Source organism: Plutella xylostella, chromosome 23, assembly GCF_932276165.1.
Source record: "Plutella xylostella chromosome 23, ilPluXylo3.1, whole genome shotgun sequence".
Taxonomy (NCBI): Eukaryota; Metazoa; Arthropoda; class Insecta; order Lepidoptera; family Plutellidae; genus Plutella; species Plutella xylostella.
In genome coordinates, this window is record NC_064003.1 from 5,764,095 (window position 1) to 5,782,517 (window position 18,423).

The window sequence follows — 18,423 nt, forward strand, 5'->3', positions numbered from 1 at the left end:
AAAATATTTTTTTTATTTAAGAATATATATACATTTATACATATGTACTAGCATTTCCCGCGAGCTTTGCTTCACCTTGAAAGATTTTCCCGTGGGTAATATTTTTTCCTGCTAACTCCCATTCCTGTAAAAATTTAGCAATATCCTATTGTAACTAAGCTTTAAGTTTACTAAGGCCTTGGTCTCCTATTTACGCCGTAGGTCGCGTCCAGCGTCACGCCGAAGGCCGCGTCACGATGCTCACTATAGAAATGTACTGATGCGGTCTCCCTCACACGCCGACGTTGGCGCGTAGAAGTAGTGAACATTGTGACGCGGCCTACGGCGGTGACACTTGACGCGACCTACGGAGTAAATAGGAGACCCGGGCCTAAGGTACCTGCATGCCAAATTTCAAGCGTCTAACTTAGATTTGGTTTAGATTTTTCATACAAAAATATTATCCCGCTAATTTCCGTTCCCGTGGGAATTTCAGAAATTTCTTTATTAGTGCTCACCTACACTACCTAAGGAACCTACTTGCCAAGTCTCATCATTGTAGCTTGAGCCGTTTGGCCTGTACGTTGATGTCTATTCTATTCTGGTAGGGGGTGAAGATCCCGTACGTGGCTCTCTCGAGTGGAACCTTTGTACATATCCCCTTGATTTCAGCAAAGTCCTGTCGTGTCGTGTGTACTTCTACAGCACATTGTACTGGTGGAATATTGGTCATATTATTATCTGTAGAACATGATGCACCTTGTTCTGTAAAATAATCAATTAAGAAATAGTTAGAAAAACATAGGTAAATGCCACTCAATAGAACAAATTCAATTGTAATTGTACAGTCCCCCTCACATATTAACAATGCTTCTGGGAGGGGTTAGGTTTCTCTGCCCCTGGGTGTACATAATGTGTATTATAAAATCTACTAATTATACCTACTCTTCTTTCATAAGTTTCAAAGGAAATTCTTTTAGTATTTCATCAGAGAGTGGCTTTAGAGTTAGTCTTAGCCTTGGAACCGCAGTTTTTTTCAACCGACTCTTCTTCGTATTAAAATCTCTAGCATTGAAGTGATTTCCACATATAAATTTTAGCTGGTGCAGTTTTTCAATGGGAACATATACTAAATCTTCCTAGCCCGTAGCTATTACCCATTTTTTACACCTGAGAAAAATATCGATAGTTTTAAAATTGTCTCATCCCAACACTCTATTTTGAAATGAAACGGAGCAAATTATGTTTTCTTACAGAAATATCCCTTTATATCGAGTAAGATACGTTGCTTTACTTATAGCTACTTATTTTTTACTTACCGAGATACGTCCAAAGGAAATCTGGCCATAAAAAAACGTCTTTGGCCGTCTTTACAATTCGATTACAGTCCACATATTTCGCACTTTCTTGTTGACATTTTGGTAGTGATTTTATTGTTTTAGACACCACATACACTTAAAAGGAAACTGATTCTATCCACTTTTTCATTAAGGGGATCCCTAAAGCTAAAATGCTAAAGTCGGCTTGATATACTTGATTAGATTGGAAAAACGGTGGCTTCTATCACATTGATAAAAATATATTTTGTAGCAGAGGGTATACTGAACATGTTAGTTGCTTATAAATTGGTGCAGGATTATAATAAGTATGTTAAAAAAAATTGCAAACACACCATGTCTTTTGCCATTTTTTGACTTATTATGAAAAAACCCTCGAAATCAGAGGGCCCATTTTCATGGAATCTTATATGTATGTGTAGGTAATTAAATTCTTAACAAAGTTACCTTAAAGAGTTGGATTTAATGGACCAGAAGTCAACTTTTTTTGCAAAAAACTAATAAATTCCGGTTTAAAAATGATGACACCGTGACAGATTTCAGATTTCTTCAGTCGTCGCCCTGGTGGCGGCCTGTTAGGAGCGATACCCACGCCATTTTATTTTTTATCAAATATTTCACAAAAACTGATTAAATCAACAAATTATGACTACAAGTATTATAATACATATGCATTTGCTATGGAAAGTTAATTTTCTAATCATTTTAGATGCAGAAAAGCCGAAAATTCTTAGAAAACATTTCGCCTTTTCGATTTGTTTACATTTTTTACTATAGAGTTACAGATGCATAGATAAAGGTAAACATTGCACATAATGACACTTATTAGATTCTCCGAATAAGAACTATACGGTCAATGCAGTATGCCAAAGCGCGAGCCTGTTTATATTCTGAGGGGTAATTTATTTTATTTTAACGGTTGTGTATGGTAGGTAAGCTACACAATATACAGGGTGTTGAAAAGTAAGTTCATAATTTGTTTTATTTGAAACCAAAAACCGTAGTTAATTAAAAATATATATATTTTAAGATGTGGTAGTCTGTACACTACAGGTTGTTAAAAATAAGTAAGTATTTTTAAAAATTGAAGATCTAAAATTTACATAATTTTTTAAATCTATTTAACAAGCTTTGCAAAAAAGCGGTTAAGTGCGACTGTATCTCGCCATGAAAAAAATGAAATGTTTACTGTAGCTATGAATTTTATGCGTTTCAAGTGGAATAAAATACCGCATAATATTATGTACAACTATGTAAGAGCCTAGTTTAAAAAAAAAAACTCATAAGAAAATATTAAATACACAGGTTTTTTAACCCCTGAAGGAAATAGAGGGGTGTTATAAGTTTAAAGTAAGGGCTGAATTTTTTTTTTAAATTAGGGTGATAGGTAATGTATATTTTTAATGATTTTTTCAAATAGATAAATGTTATACCATTTTTAAATTGCCATAAAATTACCTATAGTTATAGTTATAGAAAAGGGCAGGGCTACCAGTGCCCATTCGCCACTGCAACCTAAAAGATCTATAAATTATGACTCCCCATGCCGAGTCTCACTCTACAGGCCCAGGTCTTTTATAAACCTGATATTACCTATACAGGATGTTGCAAAAAGGGTATACTGTGCCGAAAGGGTTTGACTCAGGGGTTATTCTGAACAACTTTTGTTCTCCAAGTTTTGGAAATTCTCGAAAAATAAATTCGGTCTCTATAGTAAAAAGTCACGTGATCGAATAAGTTTCTATGTAAAAGGTTTTGTTACGTGAATTTTCAAAATTGTAGAAGAAAAGTGGATCAGAATGGCACCTAAATCCACTTTTGGCTAAGCTTTATACCCTTTTTTCAATACCTTGTATAAAATATCGTCAGCGTCACCTTAGATCGTAATCATCGTAACTCCTCGTGACCAAATTTTAGAGGAGACAAAAATACTGTTTTATTTGTAGTTCTAGTTGGCATACTACCCACCTAAAGTGTTTTTTTTAACTAGCCTAAAAATGATTTGTTTAGACAGTCTATCTTCCTGTTCAACCGCAGCCTGAGTGCCAGTGACTCAATGACTGAAAGGAGGCCATTAGTGCTCCTAAATAAATAAAGCAGGCCTGTAGATTATCTTTCAGTGTACCGACACATCTGATTGCTGTAAGAGCCTGATAAGCTCTTCGAACGAGTCATACCTCTGTGGTGGTACGGTTTCGACCTTTCGGACAGTCAGTTTGGCATCCGAAATGCGGATTCGAATAGTGGGTACAATACTTTGCGTTCGTTCACTGTCGGAGCAGGATAAGAACCACGGGCGAGTTGTTGCGCTGGCTGTTTGCTTAAAAATAGTAACCGCGTTCAACTCTATCCCCTAGAGGGCGAGCCTTTAGGGCGGCTCTTGTATACCATCACTTGTCTTCTTATCTGCAGAAAATTGACAGAGGTCATACGTGTCTAACAAGTACATTAAGGATGCGAAAAGAGAGGGTTTGTTTTCACTGAAGAAGTTCAGTTGCGGAGTTCCACAGCGGTAGGTCTTGGATCCCTCTGCTGTGGAACTTGGCATACAACGCGGTCCTGCAAATCAAGCTCGCAAACGGCGTTAGCACAGTGCATTTTTCTAATGTCACACAGGTCGTGAGGTAGGCTGAGAGCCTCCTTCGGGGATGACATCCCAATGATTCATTACGAAAAAATTGCTGCAGCTGTGCTCGCCATGCAGTGCATGGGCTACTTCCGAATCTGGGGGGCTGTTGCAAAGGAGTCCGTTGCCTCTATACGGTACGGGTTCCGTGCGATCTATGATCCTTCCGGGAGCACCTGTCTTGTCAAGTCGAAGAGAATGGCTCGTATTCGACGCAACCTGCAGTACTGGTGGGATTGGTTGGAGGACAGGACAGCAGGAAGCTGCAGCAGCCGTCATGCTGTGATTCGACGCATAGATGCAAAAAAAAGTTGAAAGTAACTTCATGTTAATAAAATATTAGATCTTAATTTAACAACATAACATTGCAAAAGAAAAATTAACATTGTTGAGTATGTTATTGTAATTTACTAAAGTAGTAATAAAAACAAAGGCTTATTGCATAGTTTTCGTTCACGTTCGCCTACATCGCACGTTGTATATGAGAATAAAGGGTATAATTACTAAGTTTTCTTGTTTAAAAATCACGGTTTGGGGTTTAGAGGAAAACAAATGGTAAAATGCGGAATACAGTTTTTTTTTTTCGAATAAAGAGGAAAACATGTGAATTCAAAAAACGTTTCTATTGACACCAAAGAGTACTTTTCGCCGAGAAAAGTGGAGTTACAATGTTTGCGATCTAAAGTGATGATAGAACTAGAACTTATTTTTTCAGTTCACCTGCTGTTGAGTGAAATCGTAATTAGGTAAATGACTCCTTGACATGAAAATAACTTTTTTTTTATAATCGTTATAACAAAACCGTTTTTTTTAATACAGCAATATTTGTAGGTGTACTTACAGTGAGCAAAAGAGCGCAGCAAGGTGTAAATTTTTTGGTTTTTAAGAAACTAAAATATTATTTCTATCATATCCCAAATACACATAAGTACTTAAAAAAAAAATACACACTCTCGCCTTGTACTAATGTACCCCCTTGCGGGGGGGTACTTACATGTTATTATTTTTCTGGTGACCTCCCCATATCCCTTTGCCAGCTACGTAACCTTTTGTGACACCCTGTATATGCAGAGTTCTGCAAACTACTGTTCTGCTTTTGAAACACCAAAAAAAAACAGGTCGTCTAACTAAAAGGTCACGTGACCAAAAAAAAATTATATGAAGAAGCGTTTTTTTCATGAATATAAAAAATTACGTAGGATAAAAGTTTTTCAGAGTGACGCCTGAGTAACGCCCTTTCGGCTAACTATACTTTTTTTATTACACGGGGGCAGAGTTTAATACAACACCCTGAACTATTAAACTCTGATAATATTTTCGCGATTTTTTTACATTCTGATTTCATTTCCTGGCTTAGAAATAACATCAATAACATGCTGCACACGTAGGTTTCGGCATAGTATTAAACCCTTTTTGCAACAACCTGTATAAATATCGGCACGGGTACGACTTTATATATAATTAATTATTAAATATTAAAAATACTTTCAAATAAAAATAAATATTTTCGTATCACAAAACAATATTACTTACTTAGTATATTTTTAACAAAGTGGCATGTCTTCACTTTTATGTTTTCGAGTACTATGTTAAAATTTCATGTCATTGTCCGTAGAACGCCCCGCATACCTCAACCCCCCCTCACTAGATTTGACAGATTCTGATTTTCTTCCAGCTTTAGTGACAGCCTTAACATGGTATTATTGTACTTATAACAAATTGAAAATTTAAATACAGTGCCACAAACTTATCTGTTCCGGTGACAGCTCACGTAAATATGTAATATTTCTTCATTCTATACGATTTTAAGTTTGCCAGTAGTGGTAATTCGCTCTTGTGGTTTCAATAAACCCATCTAATCTATATCAATATATGCTTCATTAGTAAATAAAGAGATATGGATCAATTTAGTTCGCTCTCACCGGAACAGATAAGTTTGTCGCACTATACAACCGACATTGAACAAAACGACTGACATCATAAATGACAGATGACATTTTATACAGAGTAGGTAATTTTATGACATGAAAGGTTAGAGGAAGTGAGTGAGATAGAATGACTCCACCATAAACAAAACTATCCAAACTCCATACATTTGAGTCAAATTTGTGTTTGAAGTTATAAGTTGCTACATACTGACCCACTGTCACTGAAAGTCTGAAAACTGAAAGATCGAAATCAAAGTGGAGTAGAATGAGAGCAAATGAGAGAGGGGGGGTGAGCGGTGAGCGGGAGGCGAAATACGAAGTACGGAATGAATGTGAATGAAATACAGACTGCTTTTACCAAGCTTTTACAGGCTGGCTGAGCTGGGGGGATACCTATGAATAAAGGTTCGACTCGAAAGAGCCACTTACAGGAGCTTCACCCCCTTCGGAATAGAATAGAAGTAATAAATAAAACCAGAACTCGTTCATCGGGCCTTTATTATTATTAGGAGTTCGTGGTTTATAAGAATATAATCTGTGAATAACAGACACACAAATGAATACTGACAGGAGTGACAGTTGATGGATCGATTGCCGCCTCCGCCCCTTACCGCACCTCCCCCACCTCCTGAACTGACTTCAACCATGGGCTTTTCAGCTAATACAAAATGTCACTCTTATTTTTCAAGCTCTAATTTTTTGTTTGTGGGCACATCTATAGATGGCGCTGTAATGAGAATCATAATAATGATAATTGAGTCCAAATAATATCTGGCAACATTATTTTACTATTATTTATTTTTAATACTGGTAATTATTAAAACTCCGGCAATGGTACGTTTCTTTACAGTCAAAATATTACGTCAAATTCAACTGCTATAATAGTTATAAAATATTTTAGTATCTAGTCATTCACGAAAATTTAATAAAATAAAACATTTCATATATATTTATATTACTAATATTGACATCAATATGTTTAAAAAATATAGAATTTGCATACTACAAAATATTTCAGTGTGTATATGTCATTCACGCAATGTGTGCATAATACGGAACGTTATTTGTTATTACGGCCGCCATAATACAAATAACTTTTTCGGATTTTTGTGATTTTATCGACAACTCTAGCTTTTTCGTGGACTCTGATTTGCCTCCTCACCTTCTGACCTTTGCGAGTACTATAATTGACCTTGATTTGCCTTTTGATTTGGATTTTGTACTATGGCGTCGAAACATAAGTGTTTTATTCCTGGTTGTGACCAGAATGAAAAACGTAAGTACCTATATTCACTAATTAATGTTCCGACTTTGGACGAGTGTTGTGTCTACCGTAGTAAAATTAAGTTTGATGTAATCTAGCTGAAGGATTGGTGCTTAGTGGCGGCTTATCAAGCTATGTACAACTCGGTTGCCAAAAGAATGGACCTGATACCGTATTCATAGCAACTCGGCGATACCGTAATGGATCGCGTTCGTAGTTCATCGACGCTCAAGCGAAACCAAGAGTAGAAACCAGTATCCCGCGCGGCATTAAACTATGAACTCCATATCATTGGTACAGGCCAGGATTTGAACCCACAGCCTCTCGATTGAGAGGACGAGGCCTTATCCATTACGCCACCACGGCTCTCCGTCATGCTGGTTAAATATAAATGTTTTTATTGCAGGTGAAACCACCAGTACCTTACATAGGTTCCCCAATCCTGATAAGGATGCTGGAAGATTCAGAAAATGGACCAATGCTATTGGTGGAATGTAATGTGTGGAGTATTATAAAAAAAAAATGACGAAAACCTTATCCTGATGTATTAATTTATCCCCGTTATTTTATTCACGTAGGTATTTAATAGATACAAATAGCTAGAAATAAATCAAAATACCTATGTATTACCATTAGTGCTATATAGACATATATGAAATTTAGTTCCTGGGCACATCTACAGCTGGCGCTGATATCATCGTGTGACTGATAGCTCTATCCTCAGAATAATTAATGTACTCTGTGACTTCAACTCTTGAAACTTCAGGTTTTCAGATTCACCTGTTGAATTATTGTCGAAAAATACTTGGGTTTGAGATTATTAACCTACCTATTTGAAAACTTAGTAATTCATACTTTCAGTGAATAGTCAGTGTCACAACAGCAAAACTACAATAGTAACCACCATGGAGATTGAAATTTGTTGGTGTACAATCACTTTTGCGGTATTGATTTTTATTATTGGCTTTTATTACATTGGCTATTTGATAAAAGTCTCTATGGGACCGAAGAGGTCCTTCAAAGACTTAAAAAACAAGCATGTTGTCATCACCGGTGGATCGAGTGGAATCGGCAAAGCCAGTGCTTTGGAAGCAGCGAAACTAGGAGCGAACGTGACCATCATTGGCCGGGACGTCCAGCGCCTCAAGAATGCTGTCAATGAGATAATTCAGAAGGTAGCACCCGCAAACAATCAAAACATTCAATATGTTGCTCTAGACATTACATCTGGATATGATTCAGTTGAGAAGTGCTTCTCAAACATTGAAGCTACTCTAGGTCCAATATTCATGTTGATAAATTGCGCTGGAATGTGCATATGTGGTGTGTTTGAAGACATGAAGGCAGATGATGTGAAGCACATGATGGACTTGAATTTCTTTGGTACGGCCGACCCCACCAAGTATGTGTTATCTGCAATGAAAAAGAGGAATGAAGGCCGCATTGTGTTTGTGACTACTGAAGCTGCATTAATGGGTATGTACATTGTTGTTTAAAAATCAAGGATCTTGGGGGGCAGGGTTTGGAGCATAAATAATACAGCACTATATTCTACATTCCCAATATATTTTACTATGATAGCAGAACCTAACAATATGCCTATTTCTATTCCAGGCATCTATGGATACAGTGCTTATGGCGCCTCAAAATGGGCTGTCCGTGGTCTGGCCGAGGCCATAAACATGGAGGCTATTGGCACCAATGTGCAGGTGACGTTGGCATTCCCGCCTGACACTGAGACTCCTGGCTTCGAGAAGGAGGAGCTTACCAAGCCGACTGTCACCAAACTTATATCTGGATCGGGGGGCTTGTGGAAGCCTGATGATGTTGGCAAAAAGATAGTCCATGATGCTATGGTGAGATTATTCTATAGTTATATGTATTACCTAATTTGAGTTTAATACCAATAATACTATGTTTTCCTCAGTAAGAATCTGTAAACAACAAAGTGTTTATAATTTACCTCTGCATAGCTACATACATAAATTTGCAGAAAATAAATACAAAAATAATATTGTTGGAATTTTCACTCAAAAACTTTTGTTTTCAGGCTGGCAAGCTGTACTCAACTTTTGGCAGCACCGGAAAGATGTTAGAAATTCTGAATTGCAATGGCATTTCTTCAATTTGGCAAGTTTTGACCCAGTGTGTGTTCATGGGAGGGCTACGATTTATCATGGTATTTGTCTTGACCAATTTCTATGCCATTGTTAACAATGACCTCGCTGAAAAACTAATATCACCAAATGTGAAGGTTGAAGAAAATACTTGCACTGAAGAGAAGAACAAAGATAAATAAACATTTCAAAGGATATAAGATCTCTAAGGTAAATATGGAGTAATACGGACACAGTGTAAGATTTTTGGATAATATTGTAGAAGTACTTACCCAACTACTGGGCTAGATTTATGTAGACTAGGTGCTTAACCAGACTCATAGTCAATTTCCTTGATGTTATTTACTCACTAAAGAAATATATAACCAAGTTAATCTCTATGTGTGATAGTACCCAAGAATTGGGAATATAAAACCAAAAAAGTTATTGATGTTGTGAACATTATGAATTTCATATTTTACTTTTCAGCAATTTTATACATATAACTTAACTTTTCCACTAAATGGATACTCTACATTCCGATGTATATCATTTTACATTTTCACAATAATCCTAGCTTTGTTGTTGTTCCTACCTATTACCTAAGAACATAGTTTATTTTTTATGTTTATGTCAACTCAACTTTTAGTTAATTTTGATAAGGGTAAGTTAATTCTAGTTAACCCCATACTGCATGGATTACTTTCCAAAAAGCCTTAGTACATAAAATAGGAAAATCTAACTTGTCATGTAATTGCGAATATTATAAACTTGCTAGTTTTATTTTGTTATTTACGTTTAGTTATACAGTACAAGTATTATTTACATATACTTAATTTACTATCTTAGTAACTAAATAAATGCATTTATTAAAATACTTAACTAATAGTCACAAAATGAAGTACACAATAAATCATTTTCTTGCTGTATTTGTGCATGGGTTTTGTTGGTATTCCAACCTGAAGCCGCGTCCTACCCGCGCGCCGTCCGATCTAAACCACACCACTATAGGCCCGGCTGCTATGTCTGAAAAGAATTAATACATAAGTTATGACTTGCCTTAAAAACGAGTGCATTCTCTGTGTGTGTATCTTGTCAAGTACAAAATTTGCAAATGCAGGAACAATTCTACTATTATGTATGAAACTAAGTAAGTTCATTTCGTTTGGATTATTATGCATATGCCCAAGACTGTAATCCCCGAAGGAGTCAGAGATGACTCCCAGAGATATCGCCGTTTGGAATGCTTACAATGCACATACAATACCTCCATACTAAATTCCTACTGCTATCTGTGGATGTACAAGTTTCCGCACAATGTTTTCTTCGCAGAAAAACAATTTCAAATCCTTTAAAAAGTCTCTAAAAAGATTCAATACAAACCAGTGACAGGCGCATCCAAAGAGAAGTCTTGGAAGACTGAACCGTCGTTGAGTCTGTCGCCGCAAAGCCGAGCTGCTGATATGAGAAGCCAGTCGCTCGGGCAGTTGAATATCTCCACCCCCGCCTGGTCTGGAGGCGTTAGAGGCCGGTCGTCTAGAAAGGAGGTTAGGGTAAGTGACTTAAGTGTCTCCCTGATTACACCTACCGAGTAGAGTGGCGGAAACAGTATCCTCGACCGAGCACTCGTTCAAATGCTAGCTGTTCATTGGTCGAGGATCGGCCGAGGATACTGTCTCGCTACTAAACTCGGTAGGTGTAACAAGGGTAGTAGGAGTAGTATTGGCTACTGCGAAAGTGTTTATTGGTTCATGAGTTTTGTAAGTAGAAATTGATTGATGACACCTCGTACAGCTATGCGCTACTGCGATTTTGATGACGACTAGGACGTAACTGTTAATAGTAACTGTACCCATAATGTTGGCGGAAGAGTATCTCTGATTATACATTTCCCTTAACTCAATGGCTTCAAATTCATAGAATATTTATGTAGTACCCATAGCATTTAATGAAGTACCTGCATCAAAGTTAACAATATCCATATTGCCCGTGTTTGTGTAAGTGACGCTGCAAGCTTCAGGCGCTCGCTCTATGCACATAGCGTAGTTTAAATTGTTCTGAAATAAATTATAATTTTGTTATTCTACATAAGTGAATTCGTCTTCTAGATCGACAAGATACCTACATACAGGCTATCAGTAGTTATTGGATCAGTAAAGCCGTAGGCAGTGTATGGATTGAGTCATTTCAGAAAGGCCTATGGCAAAATAATTGATCAACCGTTCGGGCTGGTGACGATGTCGATGATGTAGGTTATTGGATTTTTAAAAATCTACAGAGGACTGCGGATACAAAGATGCTATGGATCACATAGTATCTTTCCATTATATCAACCCAATTATTTCTAACCTACCTACCAACATTACTTACCAAATAACTCGGTATCTTGGGCAGTACAATGGAAGACTTGTCGTTGTAGTTGAAAGACTCGAGGAACCCGTGAGCTCCTCTGTAGTACTGCAGGCAGCCGGTCGGCGCGGCATGTTCGTCCGCTGACGTCAGTTGGGTTATCTGGAGATAGGTAGATAGAAATGTTATAAATGAGAATAGGCTTATTGGAGAACTTGGGAGAATTTGAGACTCTTGTAATAACTGCGTTCTTTTGTGTGGATGAAGTTGTAGGTCGTGGCTTAGGATAATTTATTGCATAGATATATCCATCATCGATATAGGTACTGTTGGCTGTTGGAAATCAAAGTCGGGCATTGAAGGAAGACTACCTTAAAAGCACATTTCCTTTATTTCATGAAACCAAACAGCAGCGGGATGCATGGCTATAAAATAAAGCGCTACCTAAATTTAGATTCCGTGGAAACCATACCTTGATCGCGAATAGTCTTGAATCGGCTGTAACAGTCTGCACTGACAAAAATACGGGGCCGTCCGCCTCTCCCACTTCCAAATATACTGAAATCAAAGTTTATTCATATTAAGATACGTACTTATAAATACGTGTTTATTATTTGGAAATATGGTGCTACCACACTGACCACATTGGCTCTACCTAACTATTTAATTATGTATTTTGTATGAAATGCAGTGTATGTGAATTTATAAAGTACTAGCTGTTCCCGCGCGCTTTGCTTCGCCTTAAAAAGTTTTCCCGTGGGAATTCCGGGATAAAAGTAGCTTATGTTCTTTCCCAGGGTCTAGACCGTATGTATACCAAATTTCATTCAAATCCGTTCAGTAGTTTTGGCGTGAAAGAGTAACAGACAGACATACACAGTTACTTTCGCATTTATAATATTAGTTAGGATTAGTTAAGATTGCGCGGATTGTGCGAAGCCATAAAGTTTTATGGTGCTGCCACACAAACAATTTGTAACAAAACTTATATTGACTATGTTAATTTTTTTTTCGTAGATAGTGTAACTTAACATTTTGCACTAGGTATAATAGTTTAGTAAACCAGACACAATAGATTTTATTTTTCGGATTTTTTGTTAAATATTCTTGCTGATTATAGGTACTGCTGCTTGTAGATACCTACGATTAATTTATTTTAAAGAAATAATGTAAAAACTTACTATGATATCCATTGTTAACACCGCAAAGTATCGGAACAAAATTGTTAATATTTTGTCCTGAAACCACAAACTGATCCAGTTCGCACGACCCGTCAGTGGGTTGGAGCAACTGAAAAACATTAAAAAAGAATCATTGAGTAAACCTTCTTACCAACATAATGCTATGATCATTTTATATATATTGAGCAAAGCGTAGGTAATTAGGTATAAGGCAGAGAAATCTGAGTCCTCTCAGAAGTATTGTTACTATGAGAGGGGGGTCAGGTTTCTCTGCACATGACCGTACCTCAAAATCCTTGAAATCCAGCCGGATTTGTGTAATATCTGGCGATGCCTTACTGACGGTGATTGCACACGACAGCCGCTCAGTGCTCGGTAGCGGATACCCAGGGTTCGTGAACCACCCCTTGTGAGCTTGCGTTTGATCACCGCACGAGAATTGAGCTGTACAACACAAGGGGTATTGGTTAGAGAGGTGTGAAAATATCACTTCAGTTCAGTATCACATTACCCTAACGAAGTAGATGATAATTCCATTTGTTAGTCGTATACCTCGAAATTGAAAAATCCTTGTAGCTTTTCACCTATTCGCATTTCACCGTGATAGCGTTTTTTGTTGTAGCGTATAATATCGGTAGTATATTTTGTTACTAGCATATATTTTTAACAGATTTTTACAACAGTAGCAAATTTTGATGTAGCATGTATTATCAATAGCTTATTTATTAAGCTGCATATATTTTGAATAGCAAGTAAGTATTTTTTATCGCATCTTATTTGGGTCGCATATTGTTGTCTCTCTCTCTCTCTCTCTCTCTCAGCCTTCCGTAGTCCACTGTTGGACATAGGCCTCTCCTAACGATCGCCACCCCAAACGGTCACCCGCCATCTGCATCCAGCGGCTTCCCGCTACCTTCCGCAGATCATCAGACCAACGGGTTGGGGGGCGACCGACACGCCGTTTGCCGACACGGGGTCTCCACTCCAGAACCTTTCTACTCCAGCGGTCGTCGGCTCTGCGGGCTACGTGGCCAGCCCATTGCCACTTCAGCGTGCTAATCCTTTTGGCTATGTCGGTAACTTTAGTTCTCCTGCGGATTTCTTCATTACGAATCCTATCTCGCAGGGACACGCCTAACATAGCCCTTTCCATAGCACGCTGAGCAACTCTGAGCTTGTGGATAAGCCCTTTGGTGAAGCACCACGTCTCGGCTCCGTAAGTCATCACTGGCAACACGCACTGATTGAAAACTTTTGTTTTCAGACACTGAGGTATGTTTTCAGTGAAGATGTGTCGTAATTTCCCGAACGCTGCCCATCCGAGTTGGATTCTACGAGCTACCTCTTTATCGAAGTTGGATTTTCCTAATCGGATCACTTGTCCTAGGTAGGGATACTGATCAACAACTTCGATGGTGACACCTCCTACAGTTACGGGCGATGATGAAACATGTTCGTTCGACATGACCTTTGTCTTGTCCATGTTCATTTTCAGCCCAACTTGTTTAGAAGCATCATTGAGGTCTGTGAGCATTTCGCCTAACTCCTCCAGCGTTTCCGCCATAATAACTATGTCATCAGCAAATCGTAGATGGGAGATATATTCGCCATTGACGTTAATGCCCAGTCTTTTCCACTCTACAAGCTTAAAAACATCTTCCAGTGCACAGGTGAACAGTTTCGGAGAAATAACATCTCCCTGTCTCACGCCCCTTTGCAACTGGATCGGTTTTGTGCTATGTTCGTGTAATCGAACTGACATTGTGGCAGCATTGTACATACATCTCAACACCTCGATATAGCGATAGTCTATATGGCACCGCTGAAGGGATTGAAGCATCGCCCAGAGCTCAATAGAATCAAAGGCTTTCTCATAGTCCACAAACGCTAGACATAAAGGTAGATTATACTCCTCGGTCTTCTGTATAACCTGCCGAAGCGTGTGTATGTGATCTATGGTACTATAGCCTTTTCGGAACCCGGCTTGTTCGGGTGGCTGGAAGTCGTCGAGTCTTTGCTCGAGACGATTCGTAATAACTCTCGAAAACAGCTTGTACACATGGCTCAGAAGTGCAATGGGTCTATAATTCTTCAATAGGGCTTTGTTGCCTTTCTTGAAGAACAAAGTCACTACACTTCTGCTCCATGCCTCCGGGCTTGTGCCTTCGAGTATGACGGAATTAAACAGCCTCCGAAGTGCTATTAAAATCGGTCTACCGCCGGCTTTCAGAAGTTCTGTCGTTATTCCATCATCTCCCGGAGCTTTGTTGTTTTTTAGCTGTTTGAGAGCTATACTAATCTCGTCTAGACTGACGTCCGGAATATCTTCGGTATAGTGTCGGGTGAGTGGCGCTCGGCTGTCGTGAGCACCGCTGGTAATAGGGTTTTGTGTTGTGGTGTATAATTGTCCGTAGAATCTCTCAATTTCTCCCAGAATTTCGGGCACTGATGAAACGGTGTTGCCAGTGTCGGTCTTCAGTTGGGTCAACAGAGTCTGCCGAACAGATCGATCTCTAGCAAAGACTTTGGAGCCCTTGTTTTGCTCTATTGCGTCTTGAATGCGCTTGCAATTGTAGCGTCTCATATCGCAACGTCTTGCTTTGGCGATCTGTCTGTTTAGACGTCTGTATTCGACCATATCAACTGAAGACTGCAACCTCATTTCTCTCCGTTCTCTTATGAGACTCAGAGTCCCATCTGAGAGTTTTTGAGGTCCTCGGTTGGTTCGGGACGAAAAATATTTCGATCCTACCTCTCGGACAGTTTCCACAAACCTATTATTTAAATCGTCAACTGTAACGCAATTCTCTAAACATATCAGGCGGTCGCAAAGCTCAGACTGAAAGCTTTCGGGATCCTGGATTTGAGCAGGAGTAGGACGGAGCGTGGACTTCATTAGACGGGAGCGTTCTATTTTGCAGTTTATATTCAAAGTGCCTCTTACGAGTCGGTGATCGCTGCCGGTCTTAACCCTACTGATCACTGAGACATCATTGAATATGTGCTTCTTATCCGTCAATATGAAGTCGATCTCGTTTTTAGTCTTCCCATCGGGGCTAATCCACGTCCACTTCCTTTGTGGCTTCTTCTTGTAGAAGGAGTTCATCATATAGAGGCCCTCCTTCTCCAAGAAGTCAGCCAGCATTTGCCCACGATGGTTCCTGACTCCAAATCCATGTGACCCCACTTTCGTCTCGCCGCCTTCTTGTTTTCCGAGTTTCGCGTTAAAGTCTCCCATCACCACCGTGAAATGAGTAGTGAACTTACGCAGGGCAAACGATACGTCTTCATACGCAAGTTCGACCTCATCATCGGTGTGCTTAGATGTGGGTGCGTAAACCTGTATGACCTTCATTGAGTATCGTTTAGATATTCTCAGGATGAGGTACGCAACCCGTGTCGACACACTTCCGATTTCAACGATGTTGTTGACGAGGGACTTGTTGACGATGAACCCGACACCCCCTTGGGACAGTTGGTCGCCCTCCCGGTGGTACAGCAAGTTTCCGGACTGGAGAATTTCCGTATCCTCTCCCTCTCGTCGGACTTCGGATAACCCTATAATGTCCCATTTTAACTTGCTGATTTCCTCTTCCAGCTCCTCTATCTTCACGTCTTCCCTCAGTGTCCGTGCGTTATATGTTGCCAGGTGCAAGGGTCGGTTGGGCTGGTAGCCGACTCTCTGCCGGAGATTCTTCGCACCCCCTGCCCCGCCGTTACCGTGACCGCTACCGGAGTCCGGGATAGCGGGGCTGCCGGGGACTGGGGGCCGGGGCTTTGTTTTTTCCATCATTAGGAGGTGTATTTGCCATAATCACCGCGCTTGGCAGGCGTGTTGGTGATTCTCCTTTTTTACGGCGGGAGATCGCCGCCTCTGCTAGGAGAGGAGGTCGGGTCGATTTACCGCCGCCCGACATTCGGCGTTGTCACTCGTTAGCACCACCCAGGGGGCACGTGTAGGGTAACTAGGGTTTGTACCTACGGACGTGAGCGACAAGCCCCCCATATTGTTGTAGCGTAAAATAAATATCGCGATATGTACCTAATAATGCATTACAAACAAATATCTATCAAGGTGAAAAGCGAATACAGTGAAGACAGGCAGGAAAGTAAATCTACTATGATTTTTTCCGACAATTGTAAGTAGCGATAATATATTCAGAAATTTTGATATCGCAGCGAAATGCGAATAGGTGAAAAGCTATAACGATTTTTTGATTTCGAGGTATACGACTAACAAATGGATAATTCCTAAAATTATAAAGGCAAACGTTTGTGATTGTGTGTGTTGTGTATGTTATCTCTTCACGTCAAAACGACTGAATCGATTTTGATGAAATTTGGTTTAAGTTAGCTGATTAACACAGCGGCTATGAAGCGTTTTATTGCGGAATCCCCACTGAAAAACTTTTTAAGGAGAAGCAAAGCGCGCGGTAGTATATTATAAAATAATTGGTATACTAACTGACACAACAGGATCCGTAACCATCGGCGCACTCTCCCATAGTCTGCCCACCAGATGTTAAACACTCGTACTCATGAAGACACACCCCCTCTAGACCACTACTCGACGTGCACGGCACATGGTCAAACTCAACCACCTGGAATACTTCCAGAAACTTCCCCTTTCTATTCCCATCTATGTACTTGCTTCTGTAAGGTGTGGGACATCGCTTCACGATTTTCCTTTTCATAGGCCTTCTTTGAATAACGTTTGTGTTGTTGATCACGTAATTCCTCCAAATTGTAATTTTCCTCTGGTTTGCTGTAGAGTTTTGGGGATGAATGTTCTGGTTTTTGGACGGATTATTCGCAGAAGGAATGTTCACTGTTTCATTAATAATATTAGGATACAGACCATTCATTGGTGTTGTTGGAATAGGTAACACGGTTGTGGTAACAAGATTTCTTTCCAGTACTTTTTCACTTGCAGGATTGGGCGTTGTTGTATTGATTTTCTTGCCATGATCTCTTGCTACATTTGCAGGAATCCGTGTCTGATGCTGGAAAGTTTCTGCTGGTGCAGGTTTATATCTGAACTCTCCATCTTGAATGAAGTTTGGCTTTGAATTAACCGTGTCATAGTTATTTGATTCGACAACTGATGCGGTGTACCAGCGAAGTGCATTGCCATTACTGACTATCCATATGAGTATGATCCACTTTTGTTTTATCCCGAATGCTTGCATTGTTATTCTAAGTAATCTGCCGGTTATGATATATTGGGTTCTTCTGTGGCGTGTTCGATATGAACTGCATATGGCTGCACTTTAGCTCACCCGATGCACTCCGCTTACTCCGTGGGGACATTTCTAACGGATACACTTAATTAAATGTCTAGAAACCGTTCTGGTTTGTTTACTCTTCATAGATAGCACGGTAGCGGTTCCGAGAAAAAATAAATGCCTAACTATTATGATCATATTAACCTTTAGTGATTGCATGGATACTGCATTCGTTTTACTTTAGTTAAACCCTCGTTTAAATCTGAAAGTATGTTACAGGGTTAAGTTTAAGTCAAGTATGTGCTGCTAATGGGCTAAATGGCAATTGCTGTGCTACATTTAGGACACATAATAATATAGACAAGTACTTACCATACTTACTGTTGGCCCGATTAATAATGTAAAAGTTAGATAACTAGGCTACATGCAGGTAGGTAG

The 18,423-nt window shown here is 39.3% G+C and overlaps 2 protein-coding genes across 2 annotated transcripts; one reads left to right on the forward strand and one right to left on the reverse strand.

Annotated features, from left to right (window-relative positions):
• Window positions 1-7,877: 7,877 nt before the first annotated feature.
• LOC105392538 (3-ketodihydrosphingosine reductase) lies at window positions 7,878-10,159 on the forward strand. The gene is made up of 3 exons (XM_038113754.2): window positions 7,878-8,610; window positions 8,749-8,990; window positions 9,185-10,159. Exons 1-3 carry the CDS (start codon window positions 8,040-8,042, stop codon window positions 9,431-9,433), a joined length of 1,062 nt encoding a protein of 353 aa, XP_037969682.1. The 5' UTR covers window positions 7,878-8,039; the 3' UTR covers window positions 9,434-10,159.
• LOC105392549 lies at window positions 10,125-17,894 on the reverse strand. Its single transcript, XM_048629610.1, has 9 exons — window positions 17,876-17,894; window positions 17,226-17,525; window positions 13,047-13,204; window positions 12,761-12,869; window positions 12,047-12,137; window positions 11,601-11,793; window positions 11,188-11,287; window positions 10,614-10,766; window positions 10,125-10,256 (listed from the first exon to the last, which is right to left on the reverse strand). Exons 1-9 carry the CDS (start codon window positions 17,892-17,894, stop codon window positions 10,144-10,146), a joined length of 1,236 nt encoding a protein of 411 aa, XP_048485567.1. The 3' UTR covers window positions 10,125-10,143.
• Between the last annotated feature and the right edge of the window lie 529 nt (window positions 17,895-18,423).

Excerpts from the sequence above, each read along its gene's own strand:
- LOC105392538 (XM_038113754.2), top strand. The coding sequence starts at position 8,040 with ATGGAGATTGAAATTTGTTGGTGTACAATCACTTTTGCGGTATTGATT. Across the intron at positions 8,611-8,748 it reads TACTGAAGCTGCATTAATGG|GCATCTATGGATACAGTGCT; the intron begins GTATGTACATTG and ends TTTCTATTCCAG. Across the intron at positions 8,991-9,184 it reads AGATAGTCCATGATGCTATG|GCTGGCAAGCTGTACTCAAC; the intron begins GTGAGATTATTC and ends TTTTGTTTTCAG.
- LOC105392549 (XM_048629610.1), bottom strand. Across the intron at positions 11,794-12,046 it reads CTATTCGCGATCAAGGTATG|TTCTCCAATAAGCCTATTCT; the intron begins GTTTCCACGGAA and ends AATTCTCCCAAG. Across the intron at positions 11,288-11,600 it reads CCAAGATACCGAGTTATTTG|AACAATTTAAACTACGCTAT; the intron begins GTAAGTAATGTT and ends AATTTATTTCAG.